Source organism: Bombina bombina, unplaced genomic scaffold, assembly GCF_027579735.1.
Source record: "Bombina bombina isolate aBomBom1 unplaced genomic scaffold, aBomBom1.pri scaffold_1586, whole genome shotgun sequence".
Taxonomy (NCBI): domain Eukaryota; kingdom Metazoa; phylum Chordata; class Amphibia; order Anura; family Bombinatoridae; genus Bombina; species Bombina bombina.
Window position 1 is genome coordinate 10,440 of NW_026512690.1, and position 22,717 is coordinate 33,156.

General features: G+C 40.0%; 1 protein-coding gene across 1 annotated transcript in view; it reads left to right on the forward strand.

Annotated features, from left to right (window-relative positions):
* Positions 1 to 538: 538 nt before the first annotated feature.
* The window catches only part of LOC128644499 (talin-1-like), a gene marked incomplete at its 5' end in the record, with an annotated part of 44,230 nt that continues 22,051 nt past the window's right edge, over positions 539 to 22,717 (forward strand). The window contains 2 exons of the mRNA XM_053697081.1: positions 539 to 724; positions 1,041 to 1,148. Of these exons, the coding sequence (XP_053553056.1) occupies positions 539 to 724; positions 1,041 to 1,148 (294 nt within the window). The remainder of the gene's footprint in view (positions 725 to 1,040; positions 1,149 to 22,717) is intronic.

The window sequence follows — 22,717 nt, forward strand, 5'->3', positions numbered from 1 at the left end:
GTGCCCCTCCCTACAGTGTTCCCTGTGCTCTCTCTCTGTGCCCCTCCCTACAGTGTTCCCTGTGCTCTCTCTCTGTGTCCCTCCCTACAGTGTTCCCTGTGCTCTCTCTGTGTCCCTCCCTACAGTGTTTACTGTGCTCTGTGTTCCCCTCTGTGCCCCTCCCTACAGTTTTCCCTGCGCTCTCTGTGTCCCTCCCTACAGTGTTCCCTGCGCTGTCTCTGTGGCCCTCCCTACAGTGTTCCCTGCGCTGTCTCTGTGCCCCTCCCTACAGTGTTCCCTGCGCTGTCTCTGTGCCCCTCCCTACAGTGTTTACTGTGCTCTGTGTTCCCCTCTGTGCCCCTCCCTACAGTGTTTACTGTGCTCTGTGTTCCCCTCTGTGCCCCTCCCTACAGTTTTCCCTGCGCTCTCTGTGTCCCTTCCTACAGCGTTTCCTGCGCTCTATGTCCCCCCCCTCAGTGTTCCCTGCTTGCTCTCTGTGTAATGCACGCATTCCTACCTTCTGCCATTAGTAATATTTTTCCCAATTCGACACCTGCAGACATTTTCATCTCCCGAGCAGCCGGCAAAAACAGCCACTCCAGAGGACTTTATTCGCATGACTAAAGGAATCACAATGGCAACTGCAAAAGCAGTTGCTGCAGGAAACTCTTGTCGACAAGAGGATGTGATTGCAACTGCTAACCTGAGTCGCCGTGCAATTGCTGATATGCTACGTTCATGCAAGGTGAGGTTGTGTGGAATGTACAAGGGACTGAAGGGTGTCTGTACGTGAGAAGGGAGTGCTCGTGTGAGTTTTCTGTCTGTGCAAGGTAAGGGAGTGCACGTGTGTGCGTTTTCTGTCAGTACAAGATAAGGGAGTGCACGTGTGTGTGGTATTTGTACGAGCTGTGTATTTACATGTTACAAGAGCGTGTGTGTGTATGTGCTGTGTCTTTACAAGTGACAGGAGCGCGTGCGGTTGTGCCCTGTGATTGTTTGGCAGAGATTGTTGGGTACTAGCAGAAGTGTACGCTTCATGTTTGTCTTCTATAATTTCACAGGAAGCCGTCTACCATCCTGAGGTTAGCCCTGATGTTCGGATCCGTGCGATGCGCTATGGTAAAGAATGTGCGACTGGCTACCTGCAGCTGCTGGATCATGTGCTAGTGGTGAGTGTGGAATGGAGAATTTAACCCACTGAAGGGTAATACCTTTGATCCTAAAGCTACACGTTGTTTAGGGTCACTACTAATAAACCCCCAGCCTCCCCGGCTGAAGACGCACACGCACGTGAGTTTGTATCTGGATGTAATATTCCCTGGCACTGCAGTAGGAAGTCTGTCTCATCTTCTATGGCACTGGTTTTCAAACCTGTCCTCAGACCTCCCCAACAGGCCAGGTTTTCAGGATTACCTTGGGTGAGAGCAGGTAAAATAACCAGGTTTATTGATCAGCTGATTATTTCACCTGTGCTCCAGTTCAGATATCCTCACAATGTGGCCCATTAGGGAGCCTGAGGACGAGTTATGGCTCACACCGATCTCCTTTAGTTTCAGTATACGATTAGTCCTGGTTGTCCTTGATTCTTTCAGGTTTCCAATGCTGCAGGTTGTTTAAGGATTTGGTGCTTATCTTGTGTCATTTCTTTTGTAAGATGAGGAGAGTCCGTAGGTGTTCCTAACATATGGTATATACTTCCTGCCAGCAGGTGGAGGTCAAGAACACTCACAATCCCTCCCCAGTTAGTTTTTGTCCTCCGAGGTGAGAGTTTGAGCGAGGTGCTCTGCAATCAAGATTTTATTATTTTCTAAATTATTGGGAGCTCAGACCTGACTTGAGACCTTGTACACTTCTTTTAGTTTCACTCAAAGAAGATTCAAGGCATGAGCGTAATAGGGTTAAAGGAATACCTCTCTTATGGCAACGTCAGTACTCTCACGGGTAAATCTCTCAACCATAACTAATGTTTGTAGTCGCAGGGACCTTGTCCCCCTCAGCCTCCTCCAAAGGGGTTACAGGAATATCTGATCATATCCTCTGCATTTTATTAACTTGAGGCACATACAGCGTCTGTAACGGATCACCATATTCACCTAAAACCAGTTGAGAGAAAATATCCTTTTGCGAGTTCTATCGCGGCATAATGGAGAGTGGGCGGGCTAGACATCCAGGTGTAGCCAGTGCAGCAGCAAACGTGTCTACTCCACACGCCAAACAAAAGTAGAAATCCAAAAGGAAGAGCGCACTGAATCTCACAAATTAAAGTCCACGGCAGGGGTAAAAAATACTTGAAGCTTTATTTCTTTCATGTAATTAGCAAGAGTCCATGAGCTAGTGACGTATGGGATATACATTCCTACCAGGAGGGGCAAAGTTTCCCAAACCTTAAAATGCCTATAAATACACCCCTCACCACACCCACAATTCAGTTTTACAAACTTTGCCTCCTATGGAGGTGGTGAAGTAAGTTTGTGCTAGATTCTACGTTGATATGCGCTTCGCAGCAAGTTGGAGCCCGGTTTTCCTCTCAGCGTGCAGTGAATGTCAGAGGGATGTGAGGAGAGTATTGCCTATTGAATGCAGTGATCTCCTTCTACGGGGTCTATTTCATAGGTTCTCTGTTATCGGTCGTAGAGATTCATCTCTTACCTCCCTTTTCAGATCAACGATATACTCTTATTTATATACCATTACCTCTGCTGATTTTCGTTTCAGTACTGGTTTGGCTTTCTACAAACATGTAGATGAGTGTCCTGGGGTAAGTAAATCTTATTTTCTGTGACACTCTAAGCTATGGTTGGGCACTTTTATATAAAGTTCTAAATATATGTATTCAAACATTTATTTGCCTTGACTCAGAATGTTCAACTTTCCTTATTTTCAGACAGTCAGTTTCATATTTGGGATAATGCGTTTGAATCAATCATTTTTTCTTACCTTAAAAATTTGACTTTTTTTCCCTGTGGGCTGTTAGGCTCGCGGGGGCTGAAAATGATTCATTTTATTGCGTCATTCTTGGCGCTGACTTTTTTGGCGCAAAAAATCTTTTCTGTTTCCGGCGTCATACGTGTCGCCGGAAGTTGCGTCATTTTTTTATGTCCTTTTGCGCCAAAAATGTCGGCGTTCCGGATGTGGGCGTATTATTTGGCGCCAAAAAATATGGGCGTCGCTTTTGTCTCCACATTATTTCAGTCTCATTTTTTCTTTGCTTCTGGTTACTAGAAGCTTGTTTATTGGCATTTTTTCCCATTCCTGAAACTGTCATTTAAGGAATTTGATCATTTTTGCTTTATATGTTGTTTTTTCTCTTACATATTGCAAGATGTCTCACGTTGCATCTGAGTCAGAAGACACTTCAGGAAAATCGCTGTCTAGTGCTGGAACTACCAAAGCTAAGTGTATCTGCTGTAAACTTTTGGTAGCTATTCCTCCGGCTGTTGTTTGTATTAATTGTCATGACAAACTTGTTAATGCAGATAATATTTCCTTTAGTAATGTACCATTGCCTGTTGCAGTTCCCTCAACATCTAAGGTGCAGAATGTTCCTGATAACATAAGAGATTTTGTTTCTGAATCCATCAAGAAGGCTATGTCTGTTATTTCTCCTTCTAGTAAACATAAAAAATCTTTTAAAACTTCTCTCTCTACAGATGAATTTTTAAATGAACATCATCATTCTGATTCTGATGACTCTTCTGGTTCAGAGGATTCTGTCTCAGAGATTGATGCTGATAAATCTTCATATTTATTTAAAATGGAATTTATTCGTTCTTTACTTAAAGAAGTACTAATTGCTTTAGAAATAGAGGATTCTGGTCCTCTTGATACTAATTCTAAACGTTTAGATAAGGTGTTTAAATCTCCTGTGGTTATTCCAGAAGTTTTTCCTGTTCCTAATGCTATTTCTGAAGTAATTTCCAGAGAATGGGATAAATTGGGTAATTAATTTACTCCTTCTAAACGTTTTAAGCAATTATATCCTGTGCCGTCTGACAGATTAGAATTTTGGGACAAAATCCCTAGAGTTGATGGGGCTATTTCTACCCTTGCTAAACGTACTACTATTCCTACGTCAGATGGTACTTCGTTTAAAGATCCTTTAGATAGGAAAATTGAATCCTTTCTAAGAAAAGCTTATCTGTGTTCAGGTAATCTTCTTAGACCTGCTATATCTTTGGCTGATGTTGCTGCAGCTTCAACTTTTTGGTTGGAGACTTTAGCACAACAAGTAACAGATCATGATTCTCATAATATTATTATTCTTCTTCAGCATGCTAATAATTTTATCTGTGATGCCATTTTTGATATTATCAGAGTTGATGTCAGGTTTATGTCTCTAGCTATTTTAGCTAGAAGAGCTTTATGGCTTAAAACTTGGAATGCTGATATGGCTTCTAAATAAACTCTACTTTCCATTTCTTTCCAGGGTAACAAATTATTTGGTTCTCAGTTGGATTCCATTATCTCAACTGTTACTGGTGGGAAAGGAACTTTTTTACCACAGGATAAAAAATCTAAGGGTAAAAACAGGGCTAATAATCGTTTTCGTTCCTTTCGTTTCAACAAAGAACAAAAGCCTGATCCTTCATCCTCAGGAGCAGTTTCAGTTTGGAAACCATCTCCAGTCTGGAATAAATCCAAGCCTTCTAGAAAGGCAAAGCCTGCTTCTAAGTCCACATGAAGGTGCGGCCCTCATTCCAGCTCAGCTGGTAGGGGGCAGGTTACGTTTTTTCAAAGAAATTTGGATCAATTCTGTTCACAATCTTTGTGAACATTGTTTCAGAAGGGTACAGAATTGGTTTCAAGATGAGACCTCCTGCAAAGAGATTTTTTCTTTCCCGTGTCCCAGTAAATCCAGTGAAAGCTCAAGCATTTCTGAATTGTGTTTCAGATCTAGAGTTGGCTGGAGTAATTATGCCAGTTCCAGTTCTGGAACAGGGGATGGGGTTTTATTCAAATCTCTTCATTGTACCAAAGAAGGAGAATTTCTTCAGACCAGTTCTGGATCTAAAAATATGGAATCGTTATGTAAAGATACCAACGTTCAAAATGGTAACTGTAAGGACTATCTTGCCTTTTGTTCAGCAAGGGCATTATATGTCCACAATAGATTTACAGGATGCTTATCTGCATATTCCTATTCATCCAGATAATTATCAGTTCCTGAGATTCTCTTTTCTTGACAAGCATTACCAGTTTGTGGCTCTGCCGTTTGGCCTAGCTACAGCTCCAAGAATTTTTACAAAGGTTCTCGGTGCCCTTCTGTCTGTAATCAGAGAACAGGGTATTGTGGTATTTCCTTATTTGGACGATATCTTGGTACTTGCTCAGTCTTTACATTTAGCAGAATCTCATACGAATCGACTTGTGTTGTTTCTTCAAGATCATAGTTGGAGGATCAATTTACCAAAAAGTTCATTGATTCCTCAGACAAGGGTAACTTTTCTGGGTTTCCAGATAGATTCAGTGTCCATGACTCTGTCTTTAACAGACAAGAGACGTCTAAAATTGATTTCAGCTTGTCGAAACCTTCAGTCACAATCATTCCCTTCGGTAGCCTTATGCATGGAAATTCTAGGTCTTATGACTGCTGCATCAGACGCGATCCCCTTTGCTCGTTTTCACATGCGACCTCTTCAGCTCTGTATGCTGAATCAGTGGTGCAGGGATTACACAAAGATATCTCAATTAATATCTTTAAAACCGATTGTACGACACTCTCTAACGTGGTGGACAGATCACCATTGTTTAATTCAGGGGGCTTCTTTTGTGCTTCCGACCTGGACTGTAATTTCAACAGATGCAAGTCTCACAGGTTGGGGAGCTGTGTGGGGATCTCTGACGGCACAAGGAGTTTGGGAATCTCAGGAGGTGAGATTACCGATCAATATTTTGGAACTCCGTGCAATTTTCAGAGCTCTTCAGTCTTGGCCTCTTCTGAAGAGAGAATCGTTCATTTGTTTTCAGACAGACAATGTCACAACTGTGGCATACATCAATCATCAAGGAGGGACTCACAGTCCTCTGGCTATGAAAGAAGTATCTCGAATTCTGGTTTGGGCGGAATCCAGCTCCTGTCTAATCTCTGCGGTTCATATCCCAGGTATAGACAATTGGGAAGCGGATTATCTCAGTCGCCAAACGTTGCATCCGGGCGAATGGTCTCTTCACCCAGAGGTATTTCTTCAGATTGTTCAAATATGGGAGCTTCCAGAAATAGATCTGATGGCGTCTCATCTAAACAAGAAACTTCCCAGGTATCTGTCCAGATCCCGGGATCCTCAGGCGGAAGCAGTGGATGCATTATCACTTCCTTGGAAGTATCATCCTGCTTATATCTTTCCGCCTCTAGTTCTTCTTCCAAGAGTAATCTCCAAGATTCTGAAGGAATGCTCGTTTGTTCTGCTGGTAGCTCCGGCATGGCCTCACAGGTTTTGGTATGCGGATCTTGTCCGGATGGCCTCTTGCCATCCGTGGACTCTTCCGCTACGACCAGACCTTCTGTCGCAAGGTCCTTTTTTCCATCAGGATCTCAAATCCTTAAATTTAAAGGTATGGAGATTGAATGCTTGATTCTTAGTCAAAGAGGTTTCTCTGACTCTGTGATTAATACTATGTTACAGGCTCGTAAATCTGTATCCAGAGAGATATATTATAGAGTCTGGAAGACTTATATTTCTTGGTGTCTTTCTCATCATTTTTCTTGGCATTCTTTTAGAATTCCAAGAATTTTACAGTTTCTTCAGGATGGTTTAGATAAAGGTTTGTCCGCAAGTTCCTTGAAAGGACAAATCTCTGCTCTTTCTGTTCTTTTTCACAGAAAGATTGCTAATCTTCCTGATATTCATTGTTTTGTACAAGCTTTGGTTCGTATAAAACCTGTCATTAAGTCAATTTCTCCTCCTTGGAGTTTGAATTTGGTTCTAGGGGCTCTTCAAGCTCCTCCGTTTGAACCTATGCATTCATTGCACATTAAATTACTTTCTTGGAAAGTTTTGTTCCTTTTGGCAATCTCTTCTGCCAGAAGAGTTTCTGAATTATCTGCTCTTTCTTGTGAGTCTCCTTTTATGATTTTTCATCAGGATAAGGCAGTGTTGCGAACTTCTTTTGAATTTTTACCTAAAGTTGTGAATTCCAACAACATTAGTAGAGAAATTGTGGTTCCTTCATTATGTCCTAATCCTAAGAATTCTAAGGAGAAATCGTTACATTCTTTGGATGTTGTTAGAGCTTTGAAATATTATGTTGAAGCTACTAAGTCTTTCCGAAAGACTTCTAGTTTATTTGTTATCTTTTCCGGTTCTAGAAAAGGCCAGAAAGCTTCTGCCATTTCTTTGGCATCTTGGTTGAAATCTTTAATTCATCTTGCCTATGTTGAGTCCGGTAAAACTCCGCCTCAAAGGATTACAGCTCATTCTACTAGGTCAGTTTCTACTTCCTGGGCGTTTAGGAATAAAGCTTTGATTGATCAGATTTGCAAAGCAGCAACTTGGTCCTCTTTGCATACTTTTACTAAATTCTACCATTTTGATGTATTTTCTTCTTCTGAAGCAGTTTTTGGTAGAAAAGTACTTCAGGCAGCGGTTTCAGTTTGAATCTTCTGCTTATGTTTTTCATTAAACTTTATTTTGGGTGTGGATTATTTTCAGCAGGAATTGGCTGTCTTTATTTTATCCCTCCCTCTCTAGTGACTCTTGCGTGGAAAGATCCACATCTTGGGTAATCATTATCCCATACGTCACTAGCTCATGGACTCTTGCTAATTACATGAAAGAAAACATAATTTATGTAAGAACTTACCTGATAAATTCATTTCTTTCATATTAGCAAGAGTCCATGAGGCCCACCCTTTTTTTGTGGTGGTTATGATTTTTGTATAAAGCACAATTATTCCAATTCCTTATTTTATATGCTTTCGCACTTGTTTATCACCCCACTTCTTGGCTATTCGTTAAACTGAATTGTGGGTGTGGTGAGGGGTGTATTTGTAGGCATTTTGAGGTTTGGGAAACTTTGCCCCTCCTGGTAGGAATGTATATCCCATACGTCACTAGCTCATGGACTCTTGCTAATATGAAAGAAATGAATTTATCAGGTAAGTTCTTACATAAATTATGTTTTTATACTATTAAAATCAAGGAAGTTCACCACACACAAAAACAACAGAGTTGTGCGATCAAGGTCCATCGCAGACGCGTTTCGTGCGCATGCGCACTTGGTCACTGCATACCTGTGACCAGACCGCATTGAGCTTTATATACATATTCTTAAAGGAACACCATCATTCCTAAATACAATATTTAACCTATTGGTGGCTCATATAATCAATCCCAAAGAACATCACTATTTACAATTATACAGACATTTTGCGGTGATGGTTAATTATACAAAATCATCGATTACAGATTCACAATATCCTATGTAATTGCTATTGGGTGACATTTAGTACTAGACATATTAGTTAATACAAGAGACACTGTATATTTACTTCTACTGCATCAGCGTTCTGTGGGAGCCTCAGCAAGCTGGTAAGATCAGTGGAGGGGATCTAAAAGGTAAGTAACTCAGACGCTACTATAACTGGTGCCCTATTCCATAGCTAATATATAGTTTGGGGGTTCCCAGTACTTTCACTTGGTACATTACATATGTGCTTAACTCCTAAAATTTAGAAATTTGGTCTCCAAATTTTCCCATATTATTCTCTTGATTTCCCTTAGCAGTGCCCTACTGTTTCTTTCTTTCCTATGGCATGGAGAGTACCCAATTTCATTCAAATTACTAGTGGGATATTCAACTCCTAGCCAGCAGGAGGAGGCAAAGAGCACCCCAGCAGAGCCATTACCCATAATCCTCAGTAATTATTTGCCTCTGTGATGGGAGGATGGCGAAGATGAGTGTCTGAGAAGATTTAATCCTTTTATGGGCTATGCTGTGTCCATGTCAATCTCTTTAGTAAGAGTAATGGTGGCTTTTAGCAGTTAGAAGGCGGCGAGGTGGTCCTTGCTTTATTTCTAACATCTATGCTACCCCTTTATAGAAAACCAGGGTTGTTTACTCTTCTTTTGCTTCAGGTCCCTAACAGATGTTGGTGAATCTGTCACACCTAAGAATCTGCATCTGGATCCACAGGTAAGTTCTCTTGTCTTCTAGGTTAGAAGGAACAAGCACTCTAGGGGTTACATCCTCTGTGGATTTTTTTTTTTTTTTTTAATCTGTGGATTCTTAACTTGGAACTCATCTATCTCCAGGGTGGAGATTTATTCCGGCAGGGGCATATGTAGGGTACTGCACCTTTAATAGGGGTATTCTGACTTTTATTAAAGTTAATTGTTTGAGGCTAGCAATGAGAGGGTTAGGGAGCATATATATTATATATTTCTGGCATTTTTTATTTATTATATTCTGTATCAAGCATTTGTGTTTTTACTTTTGATGTTGTGCGTGCTCTAAAAAGGGATTCTTATATGGAGCCATATTTGAGCCGTTTTTATTTGCACCGTTTTTTATTATTTGGCGCAGTTTATTTCTCTTGCGGTCATGTGACCGGCTTCCGCTAACGGCTTCAGCTTTCGTAGCCGATCGCTTCACAGAGTGTTATTGTGCTGTATATCAGCTGCTGCTCACAAAGTTTATGACCCGGATAGCCGATATTTGTGCAAATCTTTTTCTGAATATAACCGCTACTCAGTGTCTACTATTTCCTACTAGTGGGTATTTCTCTGCTGGTTCTAAGGCGTGGTGAGTCCTCAGCAGAGCTGAGGATTATAGGTGCCACTTATTTATGTATTATTTTTGAGAATCTTTATTTCAATCTTTGGGTTATTTTGTTTTAAGAAATTTTAATAGGTTTCCTTAAAAAGTTGAGAGCCATATTTGTACATTTATTTTGCTAGTGGGCTTAATTTAAAACCATTATGGAACCTGAGACAATCTCAAATGTCTCTTTTGAAAAAAAAAAAATGTATTGCTTGGAGGCTCAAATTATTCCTCCTGTGCAGCTTTGCTCCTCATGCTTAAACAATATGCTTTTGTCTAAAAATAAAAAATCCCTCTCGGAGCCATCTGTCTCTCAGGATAATTTTGTCCGTGCCATGCCTCAGCTTTCTCCTCAAACGTCTCAAGCTTTAGAAGTTTCACATGCAGTGCCCTGCGATTCCTTTCAACATCCTCCTGGCGGTCTTTACCAGGAGATTTTTCTGTGCAAATAACTTCTGCGGGTTCTGCAGCTTTATCAGCTTTCCTGTTGCTGGTAAGCGAAAGAGGAAATCTAAAAATATTTCTGTTAGTAAGGGTTCTGACTCCACTAAAACTGCGTTAGTAAGTCTCTCTCAATTGTCTGATGCAGATGATACCTCAGTGGCTTCTAAGGGCAAAATATATCAGACTCGGACTCTGTGGTGGAAAATTCTACAGATTCAGAGGAGATTAATTTAAGATTTAATCTAGAACACCTCAGTTTATTTTTGAAGGAGGTCCTTGCTACTTTGGATGACTCAGACTTGTCTGTCACTGAGAACCCAAAAAAGCCTAGCAAACTTAAGAGTATATGATGTCATTCCTTCATCTCTGGATTTTTTTCCAGTTCCAGACCATATGTTGGAAATTATAGCTCAGGAATGGGATTACCCAGGTATTCCTTTTTCCCTGTCCCCTGTTTTTCAAAAAATATTTCCTGTTGCTGTCTCTGTACGTGACTTTTGGCGCACAGTACCCAAGGTAGAGGGAGCTATTTCTACTCTAGCAAAGAGAACTAATATTCCTATTGAGGATAGTTGTTTCTTCAAGGATCCCATGGATAAGAAGCAGGAGGCTTATTTAAGAAAGATGTACATTCATCAAGGATTACAGTGGTAACCAGTTTCAAGTATTGCTACGGTTGCGGGGGCAGCATCTTATTGGTGTCATGACTTGTCTGACCTAATTTCAGAAGAGACTACCATAGAGGAGATCCAGGATAGGATCAAGGCTCTTAGTTGGAGAATACTTTTATCTGTGATGCTAGCATGCAAGTGGTTAGACTTGGAGCCAAGATTTCTAGCCTTGCTGTTCTAGCTCGCAGAGCTTTGTGGTTAAAATCTTGGTCTGCAGATGTTTCATCCAGGTCAAAACTTCTGTCTTTTCCTTATAAGGGCAAGACTTTATTTGGTCCTGGTCTAGCTGAGATCATTTTCGAGATTGCGGGTGGAAAGGGATATTTCCTACCTCAGGATAAATAAAATAGACCTAGGGGTCACCAAAATTCCAATTTCCGTTCCTTTCACAATTTCAAAGGACAAAAGTGTTCCTCTTCCAAGCCGGAACAATCCAGAACCTCATGGAAGTCCATGCCGCTTTGGAATAAGGGGATGCAAACCAAGAAGCCTTCAGTTGATTAGAAATCAGCATGAAGGGATAGCTCCCGATCCAGTCTTGGATCAAGTGGGGGCAGACTTTCCTTCTTTCGGCAGGCTTGGATCCGCGACGTCCCAGATCCTTGGGCCATGGAGGTAGTCTCTCAGGGATACAGAATAGGATTCAAGTATTGTCTCCCCAGGGGCAGATTTATCCTGTCGAGGTTAGCTGCAAACCAGGTAAAGAGAGAGGCCTTCTTAAACTGCGTAAAGGACCTATCTTCCCTGGGAGTGATTGTTCCAGTTCCCATAGAGGAAGGATTCTATTCAAATCTTTTTGTGTTTCCAAAAAAAGAGGGAACTTTTCATCCCATTTTAGACCTAAAGTGTCAACAAATTCCTCAAGGTTCCGTACTTCAAAATGGAAACTATTTGTTCCATTCTACCTTTGGTTCAGGACTACCATAGATCTGAAGGATGTGTATCTTCATGTTCCCATTCACAGGGAACATCATCAATTCCCTTGATTTGCCTTTCTGGACAAACATTTCCAGTTTGTTGCTCATCCCTTTGGCCTTGCCACGGCTCATCGAATCTTTGAATCTTTACAAAGGTCCTAGGGGCCCTTTTGGCGGTGGTCAGATCTCAGGGAATATCGGTGGCGCATTATCTGGACGACATCTTGGTTCAAGCACCATCTTTTCAGTTAGCAAAATCTCATACAGATATGTTGTTGTCTATTCTACGTTCCCATGGGTGGAAAGTGAATATGGAGAAGAGTTCTCTGGTGCCAGACACCAGGGTGTGTTTCTTAGGAACGATTATAGATTCTCTGTCCATTAAGATTTTTCTGACAGAGGTCAGAAAATCCAAACTTCTGGCTTCTTGCCTTTCTCTTCAGTCCTCTTCCCATCCTTCTGTGGCTCAGTGTATGTAAGTAATTGGTCTGATGGTTGCTTCCATGGACATCATTCTGTTTGCTCGGTTCCATCTGAGACCCCTACAGTTATTCATGCTCAGACAATGGAACGGAGACCACTCGAACCTACCGCAGAGTATAGCTCTGGATCCCCTAACAAGAGACTCTCTATCTTGGTGGATTTCACAGGACCATCTGTCTCAGGGTACATGCTTCCTGAGACCTTCCTGGATGATAATGACCACGGATGCCAGCCTGTCAGGCTGGGAAACCGTTTGGGATTCTTTGAAGGCTCAGGGTCTTTGGACTTATTATTATTATCAGGTATTTGTAGAGCGCCAACAGATTCCGCAGCGCTGAGAGGAGTCTTCTCTTCCCATAAACATTCTAGAGTTGAGAGCAATTTACAATGCTTTTAAAGCCTGGCCTCAACTAGCTTTAGTCCGGTTTATCAGATTTCAATAGGACAAAATCACCTCGGTGGCATACAGCAATCACCAGGGTGGAACTCAGAGTGCCTTAGCAATGAAGGAGGAGTCTCACGATTGCCTCATCTCTGCCATCCACATCCCAGGGGTGGACAACTGGGAGGCAGATTTTCTGAGCATGCAGACCTTTCATCCTGGAGAGTGGACTCTCCAACTGGTAGTTTTCTCAAAGATAACCCTCAGTTGGGGGGTTCCGGAGTTGGATCTGATGGCGTCACGTCTAAACGCCAAGCTTCCAAAGTACATTTAAAGATCAAGGGATCCACAAGCCGCTTTGATAGACGCTCTGGCGGTGCCTTGGAACTTCAGTCTGGCGTACCTGTTCCCACAGTTTGCTCTCCTTCCTCGAGTCATTGCTCGTATCAAGCAAGAGAGGGTGTCTGTGATTCTAATAGAATACAACGTTTCGGATCTAACATTCCTTAATCATGTATACATGATTAAGGATCGTTAGATCCGAAACGTTCTATACTCTGTCACAGTCTGCAATAAATTGCATATAATTACATTGCTGCTGTATACTCTTTTTTGGATGAACTTGTTTGGGAATTTTTGGTGTGAAGCTTGCATGTAATTACAGTACTGCTATTACTACGTAGTATAACCTTATCCTTATCACAGGCAATAATCATAACTTAGGATAGTCTTATGCTTATCCCAGGCAGTAATTAGTATGTAGGATAGCCTTATGCTTATCCCAGGCAGTAATTAGTATGTAGGATAGCCTTATGCTTATCCCAGGCAGTAATTAGTATGTAGAATAGCCTTATGCTTATCCCAGGCATTAAATAGTATGTAGGGTAGCCTTATGTTTATCCCAGGCATTAATTAGTATGTAGGTTAGCCTTATGTTTATCCCAGGCATTAATTAGTATGTAGAATAGCCTTATGCTTATCCCAGGCAGTAATTAGTATGTAGGATAGCCTTATGCTTATCCCAGGCAGTAATTAGTATGTAGGATAGCCTTATGCTTATCCCAGGCAGTAATTAGTATGTAGGATAGCCTTATGCTTATCCCAGGCAGTAATTAGTATGTAGGATAGCCTTATGCTTATCCCAGGCAGTAATTAGTATGTAGAATAGCCTTATGCTTATCCCAGGCATTAAATAGTATGTAGGGTAGCCTTATGTTTATCCCAGGCATTAATTAGTATGTAGGTTAGCCTTATGTTTATCCCAGGCATTAATTAGTATGTAGGATAGCCTTATGCTTATCCCAGGCAGTAATTAGTATGTAGGATAGCCTTATGTTTATCCCAGGCAGTAATTAGTATGTAGGATAGCCTTATGTTTATTCCATGCATTAATTAGTATGTAGAATACCCTTATGCTATCCCAGGCATTAATTAGTATGTAGGATAGCCTTATGCTTATCCCAGGCAATAATTAGTATGTAGGATAGCCTTATGTTTATCCCAGGCAGTAATTAGTATGTAGGATAGCCTTATGTTTATCCCAGGTATTAATTAGTATGTAGGATAGCCTTATGCTTATCCCAGACATTAATTAGTATGTAGGATAGCCTTATGTTTATCACTACCATTAATTAGTACGTAGGATAGCCTTATGTTTATCACTACCATTAATTAGTACATAGGATAGCCTTATGCTTATCCCAGGCATTAATTAATATGTAGGATAGCCTTATGTTTATCTCAGGCATTAATGAGTATGTAGGATAGCCTTATGCTTATCCCAGGCATTAATTAGTATGTAGGATAGTCTTATGCTTATCCCAGGCATTAATTAGTATGTAGGATAGCCTTATGCTTATCCCAGGCAGTAATTAGTATGTAGGATAGCCTTATGCTTATCCCAGGCAGTAATTAGTATGTAGGATAGCCTTATGTTTATCACTACCATTAATTAGTACGTAGGATAGCCTTATGTTTATCACTACCATTAATTAGTACATAGGATAGCCTTATGCTTATCCCAGGCATTAATTAATATGTAGGATAGCCTTATGTTTATCTCAGGCCTTAATGAGTATGTAGGATAGCCTTATGCTTATCCCAGGCATTAATTAGTACGTAGGATAGCCTTATGCTTATCCCAGGCATTAATTAGTATGTAGGATAGTCTTATGCTTATCCCAGGCATTAATTAGTATGTAGGATAGCCTTATGCTTATCCCAGGCATTAATTAGTATGTAGGATAGCCTTATGCTTATCCCAGGCATTAATTAGTATGTAGGATAGCCTTATGTTTATCCCAAGCATTAATTAGTATGTAGGATAGCCTTATGCTTATCCCAGGCATTTATTAGTATGTAGGATAGCCTTATGCTTATCCCAGGCATTAATTAGTATGTAGGATAGCCGTATGCTTATCCCAGGCATTAATTAGTATGTAGGATAACCTCATGCTTCTCCCAGGCAATAATTAGTATGTAAGATAGCCTTATGTTTATCCCAGGCATTAATTAGTATGTAGGATAATCGTATGCTTACCCCAAGCATTAATACTTAGGATAGCCTTATGCTTATCCCAGGCAGTAATTAGTATGTAGGATAGCCTTATGCTTATCCCAGGCATCAATTAGTACGTAGGATAATCTTATGCTTACCCCAGGCATTAATACTTAGGATAGTCTTATGCTTATCCCAGGCAGTAATTAGTATGTAGGATAGCCTTATGCTTATCCCAGGCAGTAATTGGTATGTAGGATAGCCCTATGCTTATCCCAGGCAGTAATTAGTATGTAGGATAGCCTTATGCTTATCCCAGGCAGTAATTAGTACATATGATAGCCTTATGCTTATCCCAGGCAGTAATTGGTATGTAGGATACCCTTATGCTTATCCCAGGCAGTAATTAGTATGTAGGATAGCCCTATGCTTATCCCAGGCATTAATTAGTATGTAGGATAACCTCATGCTTCTCCCAGACATTAATTAGTATGTAGGTTAGTCTTATGCTTATCCCCGGCATCAGTTAGTACGGAGGGTAACCTTATTGTAAGGATTCCAGTCCTGCTTTTACTTTTTGCCTCAACTCACCTTCCTCACCTGTACTTAAGGCATCACCCCGCCCCAAACAAGTGCTTAGTTGTTGAGTATTGTTTGCTGAAACCAGTGCTCTCTTTCTTATAAGCTATATACTTATCAAAAGAAGTTTTACTTCTACTACTTTAACTTTTGGATTTACAAATACCAGCTGCAGTTTGGTCACAAAGGGACTAATAACAACTAGTCTCATTAATCCTGAAGATTGCTATTCCAAGAAGTATTAAGTTATTCAACTCCTCATCTCTACAGGAATTGCTATCTAATTTCCAACAGGAGGATTCTACCAACTACTACTACGGTATTAGTATCAAATCTAATTTACCTTGGATGCCTTAGGTAACGGCTAATTACAAATTTCTTGTTTCCTTTTTGAACTTTTGTAAACTGACTTTGTCTCTCAGAAATTACTTGATTGCAACGAATGTTTTATTTAATTCTATGAACTTCCTTTGAATACATTCTCATACCGGACAGTAACGGACTTTATGTGACGTCACACAGCTTCATACATCTCAGCGTACCATACAGCTCCTTTCAACTCAGCGTGTCTCACAGCTCCATTTACAATCACTAGTCTGTGTTCAGATTTCCACGCTGCAAGCCTTACTCTGTGTGCTGTGTCTCGCAGCAGGTCACGCCCCTGTCAGCAGCTGCAGTCTGTGTGTCTCACATCTCTCATGCCTCAGTGATTATTACAATGAACACTATCTCTCACATTTAGGTTTGAGCACAATTATTGTCAAAAGTTGTTATTAATAATAATACTTATTTTCAGCCTCTAAATATTTATATGGTATAACGATATAATATAACCATATAAAGACTTACTGCCATTACTTATAAAAATCACTCTGAATAAAACAGTCTATGCTGATATAATAGCCTGTACTTCAGTTGTGAAACAAATATAATTTATTTAGACTCTGCAGTTGTGATTCAAATATCCAAGGAACCTGATATAACAACTAAGCCATAAAATATGGATCCAGCAGAGCTTCCTCAAATTGTTTATAATTTAACACAAAGAGTTGACCAACTTAGTCAAGCCTTTAGAGAGTTACAATTAGAAAATGAAACTTTAAGAAAAGTAATAAAAGACACTGTCTCTATTAAACAGAGCCTTCCTGACAATCTGTCAGAACCATTTATTGCACCTCCAGATTTTTTCAATGGAGATAGGAATTTATACCGTCAATTCAAAAATGCTTGTCTGCTTAATTTCACCCTTAAACCTAAAACATACCCAAATGATAGGGTTAAAGTCCTTACAATGATAAGCTATTTAAGAGGTGAACCTCGCATTTGGGCAGACACTCTCTTTGAGACAAATAATGCTGTTCTTTCATCTTTTTCATCTTTTCTGGATATCATGGATGAATTATACTATGATTCTAACCTACAGTATACTTCTGAGAAAAAGATGAGGAACTTAAAACAAGGTAACAAACCTGTTGAATGTTACATAACAGAATTCAAGCAATATTCTATTGACTCTCAGTGGAACGCCATTGCTTTAAAAAACCAGTTCAGGCTTGGACTATCTGACGCAGTAAAAGATGAATTAGCCCGAACTGAGTTACCTGAAACATTGGAAGGCCTTATGAAGCTCAGCAGGCAAATTGATAGGAGATTACGTGAAAGAAGATTTGAACGTCAATACCCTGAAATTGTTCATAAGAAGGATAAGGTTTTTAACCATCCCACTTCTAACAGTCCTCATACTGGTTCAACTGGTGCTGAAGCAATGGATATAAGTTTTTTCAGAGGACCTCTAACTCCTGAAGAACGTATCAGAAGGAAGACTAGAGGCCTCTGCATGTATTGCGCATCCTCATCTCATACTTTAAAGGATTGCCCATCTTTGCCACAGAACAAGAAGAGTAAGTACCATACCAATCTTTCTCTCCAGTCAAAGCATAACAACCCTCTTCATTGTTCTTTACTTCTTTCTCTACAGTGGGCAAATAAACAACTGACCATTCCAGCCATCTTGGATACAGGAGCACAAGGAAACTACATTGACAGTTCTCTGGTTTCTAAAAATAAAATACCATTGATAAAAAAGTTGTCTCCTATTTTCCTTCGTGTGGTTGATGGCTCTGAGATATCATCAGGGCCAATTACACATCACACCATCCCGCTCTCTGTCACTACATTAAAAACACATCATGAACATATCACTTTTGATGTAATCACTTCTCCATTATTCCCAATAGTACTTGGGCTAGCTTGGTTACAGCTACACGAACCTGATATTAATTGGAAATCCTTAAAAGTTCAACTAAATTCTGATTTCTGTCAACAGACTTGCCATATAATTTCTTTTCACAGTTTATCCTCCACATCAGAAACTCTGATACCAGAAATGTACAAGCAGTTCTCTGAAGTCTTCAGTAAGAAGGAAGCAGATACCCTTCCCCCACACAGAATCTACGACTGCCCTATTGAACTGAAACCTGGAACAACGCCACCTATTGGACATTTATATCCACTTTGTCAACCGGAACTGGATCATCTAAAAACTTACCTAGATGAAAATCTAAAGAAAGGGTTTATCCGTCCTTCAGTTTCTCCTGCTGGTGCAGGAATGTTCTTTGTGCGGAACAAAGACCAATCTCTTCGGCCTATCATTGACTTCAGACAATTGAACAAAATAACCATAAAAAACCGATACCCTCTCCCCCTCATTCCTGAACTCATAGAAAGACTCAGGCATGCTCAGATTTTTACTAAATTAGATTTGAGAGGGGCGTACAATTTAGTGCGTATCCGTGAGGGGGATGAGTGGCTTACCGCTTTTAGAACTAGGTATGGGTTGTTTGAATATCTAGTTATGCCTTTCGGCTTAACTAACGCACCCGCAACTTTCCAGTTCTTTATTAATGACATTTTCCATGATCTCCTTGACACATGTGTTGTTGTCTACCTAGATGACATTTTAATTTATTCCACAAATCTAGAAGAACATATCAAACATGTTAGTTGGGTTTTAGCAAGACTCCAAGTCCATCGGCTATACGCCAAATTGGAAAAATGTATTTTCCACACCAACAAAATAGAGTTCCTGGGTTACTCCATCAGCCCAAATGGGATTCAAATGCAAGATAACAAAGTGGAAGCAGTAAAATCATGGCCCACACCTTCAACACGGAAAGAACTACAAAAGTTTCTTGGTTTCAGTAACTATTACAGAAAGTTCATTCGCAATTTTTCTAAAATTGCAAAACCTCTGACTAAATTAACTAGTGCTAATTGCTCTTTCCAGTGGACTAAAGAACAGGATGATGCATTCAACTTCCTAAAGAATTCCTTTTCATCTGCCCCCATTCTGAAATATCCTGATCCAAACCTTCAATATACCCTAGAGGTGGATTCTTCAGATTATGCTCTTGGCGCTGTCCTCTCCCAAAGACAGTCTCCTACAGAACCACTACACCCAGTTGGGTTCTATTCAAAAATTATGACTCCAGCAGAGATCAATTATTCCATTGGGGACAAGGAACTTCTAGCCATTAAAAGAGCCTTCGAATTCTGGAGACATCTCCTTGAAGGTACCTCCCTACCTATAGTGATTTATACGGATCACCGGAATTTGGAATATCTACAAAATAATAAAACTTTATCTGGACGTCAAGTGAGATGGAGTCTCTACTTTAGTCGTTTCAATTTCCAAATCATGTACAGGCCGGGTTCAAAAAATGGGAAGGCAGATGCACTCTCTCGACGAGATCCAAGACCTATACAGGAAGACTCTCCTACTAGCATTCTTCCCCCTACTCGATTCCTTGCTATCCTATCTCAACAGGATAAGGAATACCAATCTGATCTTTCTTCAGAAGACCAAACCCTACTAGATAGACTAACCCTCCAGGATGGTTTTTACTTCCATGGTTCTAAACTTTATATTCCAGAACGTTTCAGACAGAAAATAATCAAAGATCATCATGACCCTCCACTAATTGGTCATCCAGGAATCAAACGTACACATGAGCTCATCTCCAGAAGTTACTGGTGGCCATCGATGAAAACCAGTATAAAGGAATATATACAACATTGTACAACCTGTACAGTATCAAAACCAGAAAGGAGACCTCCCTATGGCTATTTAATTCCTTTGGAAGTACCGGAATCTCCTTGGTCTCATTTGGGAATGGATTTTATAGTTGATCTACCACCTAGTTCTGGACAAACCACCATTTTAGTTGTTACCGATCATTTTACTAAAATGGCACATTTTATTCCTTTTCATAAGTTACCCACTTCCATTGAAACAGCATATTTATTTCTAAATCACATTGTACGATACCACGGGTTACCATCCATTTTAACTACTGATAGAGGAACCCAATTCACCTCACGCTTCTGGAAAGCACTCACTAAAGCACTCCAAATCGATCAAAGGTTAAGCACAGCCTTCCACCCTCAGACTAATGGCCAAACTGAGAGACTCAATCAGTGGCTTGAGCAATATCTACGATGCTATTGCTCATATCATCAAAATAAATGGACTTCCTTTCTCTCCATGGCTGAATTTGCCTATAACAATACCATTAACAGCACTACAAATTACTCTCCCTTTTTCGCCAACTATGGTTTTAATCCAAGATTCACTATCCAAACGACTTCTACACATGACTCACCATCTGTTGATGTGCTAACACAAAACATAGCTGAAAATTTCCTACATTTACGAGATAACATCAAACAAGCTCAGGCGTCTCAGAAGAAATTTTATGATTTACGTCGTAGAGCTTCTCCGAAATATTCTATAGGGGACTATGTTTGGTTATCTTCCAAAAACATTAAAATGCACTTACCAAGTAAAAAATTGGCTGGGTTGTTCCTTGGCCCATTCAAAATTCTACACATCATCAATGAAAATGCCGTCAGGCTTGAACTACCTGATTCTTTACCAATCCACCCAACTTTCCATGTATCATTATTGAAACCCTACTTGGGAGATAAACCTGATGTACCTCTTCTACCCCCTTCTCCTATTCAATTGGGCACTGATGTCTATGAAGTTTATGATCTTTTGGACTCAAGATTTTATAATGGGGAATTACAGTATCTGGTCCGATGGAAAGGGTTCGCCCCAGAGGATGATACTTGGGAACCTCATGCACACATTAATGCTCCAAGGCTTATTGCTCGTTTTCATAGAAGATATCCAAACAGACCTAAATTCCAACCCGTGGTCGGCTTGCTTGAGGGGGGGGATCTGTAAGGATTCCAGTCCTGCTTTTACTTTTTGCCTCAACTCACCTTCCTCACCTGTACTTAAGGCATCACCCCGCCCCAAACAAGTGCTTAGTTGTTGAGTATTGTTTGCTGAAACCAGTGCTCTCTTTCTTATAAGCTATATACTTATCAAAAGAAGTTTTACTTCTACTACTTTAACTTTTGGATTTACAAATACCAGCTGCAGTTTGGTCACAAAGGGACTAATAACAACTAGTCTCATTAATCCTGAAGATTGCTATTCCAAGAAGTATTAAGTTATTCAACTCCTCATCTCTACAGGAATTGCTATCTAATTTCCAACAGGAGGATTCTACCAACTACTACTACGGTATTAGTATCAAATCTAATTTACCTTGGATGCCTTAGGTAACGGCTAATTACAAATTTCTTGTTTCCTTTTTGAACTTTTGTAAACTGACTTTGTCTCTCAGAAATTACTTGATTGCAACGAATGTTTTATTTAATTCTATGAACTTCCTTTGAATACATTCTCATACCGGACAGTAACGGACTTTATGTGACGTCACACAGCTTCATACATCTCAGCGTACCATACAGCTCCTTTCAACTCAGCGTGTCTCACAGCTCCATTTACAATCACTAGTCTGTGTTCAGATTTCCACGCTGCAAGCCTTACTCTGTGTGCTGTGTCTCGCAGCAGGTCACGCCCCTGTCAGCAGCTGCAGTCTGTGTGTCTCACATCTCTCATGCCTCAGTGATTATTACAATGAACACTATCTCTCACATTTAGGTTTGAGCACAATTATTGTCAAAAGTTGTTATTAATAATAATACTTATTTTCAGCCTCTAAATATTTATATGGTATAACGATATAATATAACCATATAAAGACTTACTGCCATTACTTATAAAAATCACTCTGAATAAAACAGTCTATGCTGATATAATAGCCTGTACTTCAGTTGTGAAACAAATATAATTTATTTAGACTCTGCAGTTGTGATTCAAATATCCAAGGAACCTGATACTTATGCTTATCCCGGGCATTAATTAGTATGTAGGATAGCCTTATGCTTATCCCAGGCAGTAATTAGTACGTAGGATAGCCTTATGCTTATCCCAGGCATTAATTAGTATGTAGGTTAGCCTTATGCTTATCCCAGGCAGTAATTAGTATGTAGATAGCCTTATGCTTATCCCGGGCATTAATTAGTATGTAGGATAGCCTTATGCTTATCCCAGGCAGTAATTAGTACGTAGGACAGTCTTATTGTAGACACAACAGTAGAAATACACTCTATAAACACAAATACTATAGACTGTAATGAAAAAATTGATATGCAAACTTTGGTTGAAAATATCGCAAGTGCGTTGTCCCCTAAATTTGATATCCTTAAAGCTGAAATTAAACAAGACATAGTGATGCTGACTAATGAAGTTAGACAATTCTCAAATACTACAAGAGGCTGAACAAAGGATATCAGATCTGGAGGAAAACAATGAGGCGCTTAAATCTAAATTAGAAATCAACAATTCTACTTTTCTAAAATTACAAACTTAAATAGAAGATCTGGAAAATAGGTCCAGAAGAAACAACATTCGGATAATTGGCCTACCGAAAAATAAAACATATGAAAATCTGATTGAATTCATATCTATTACACTGGTTAAGCTAGTGGGTATCCCTCCTACACATACCCCTATTATAGTAGAACGAGCACATAGAATGGGAGCTTATCTAACTGATAAAAACAAGGATCATAGGCCTAGACCGGTGAT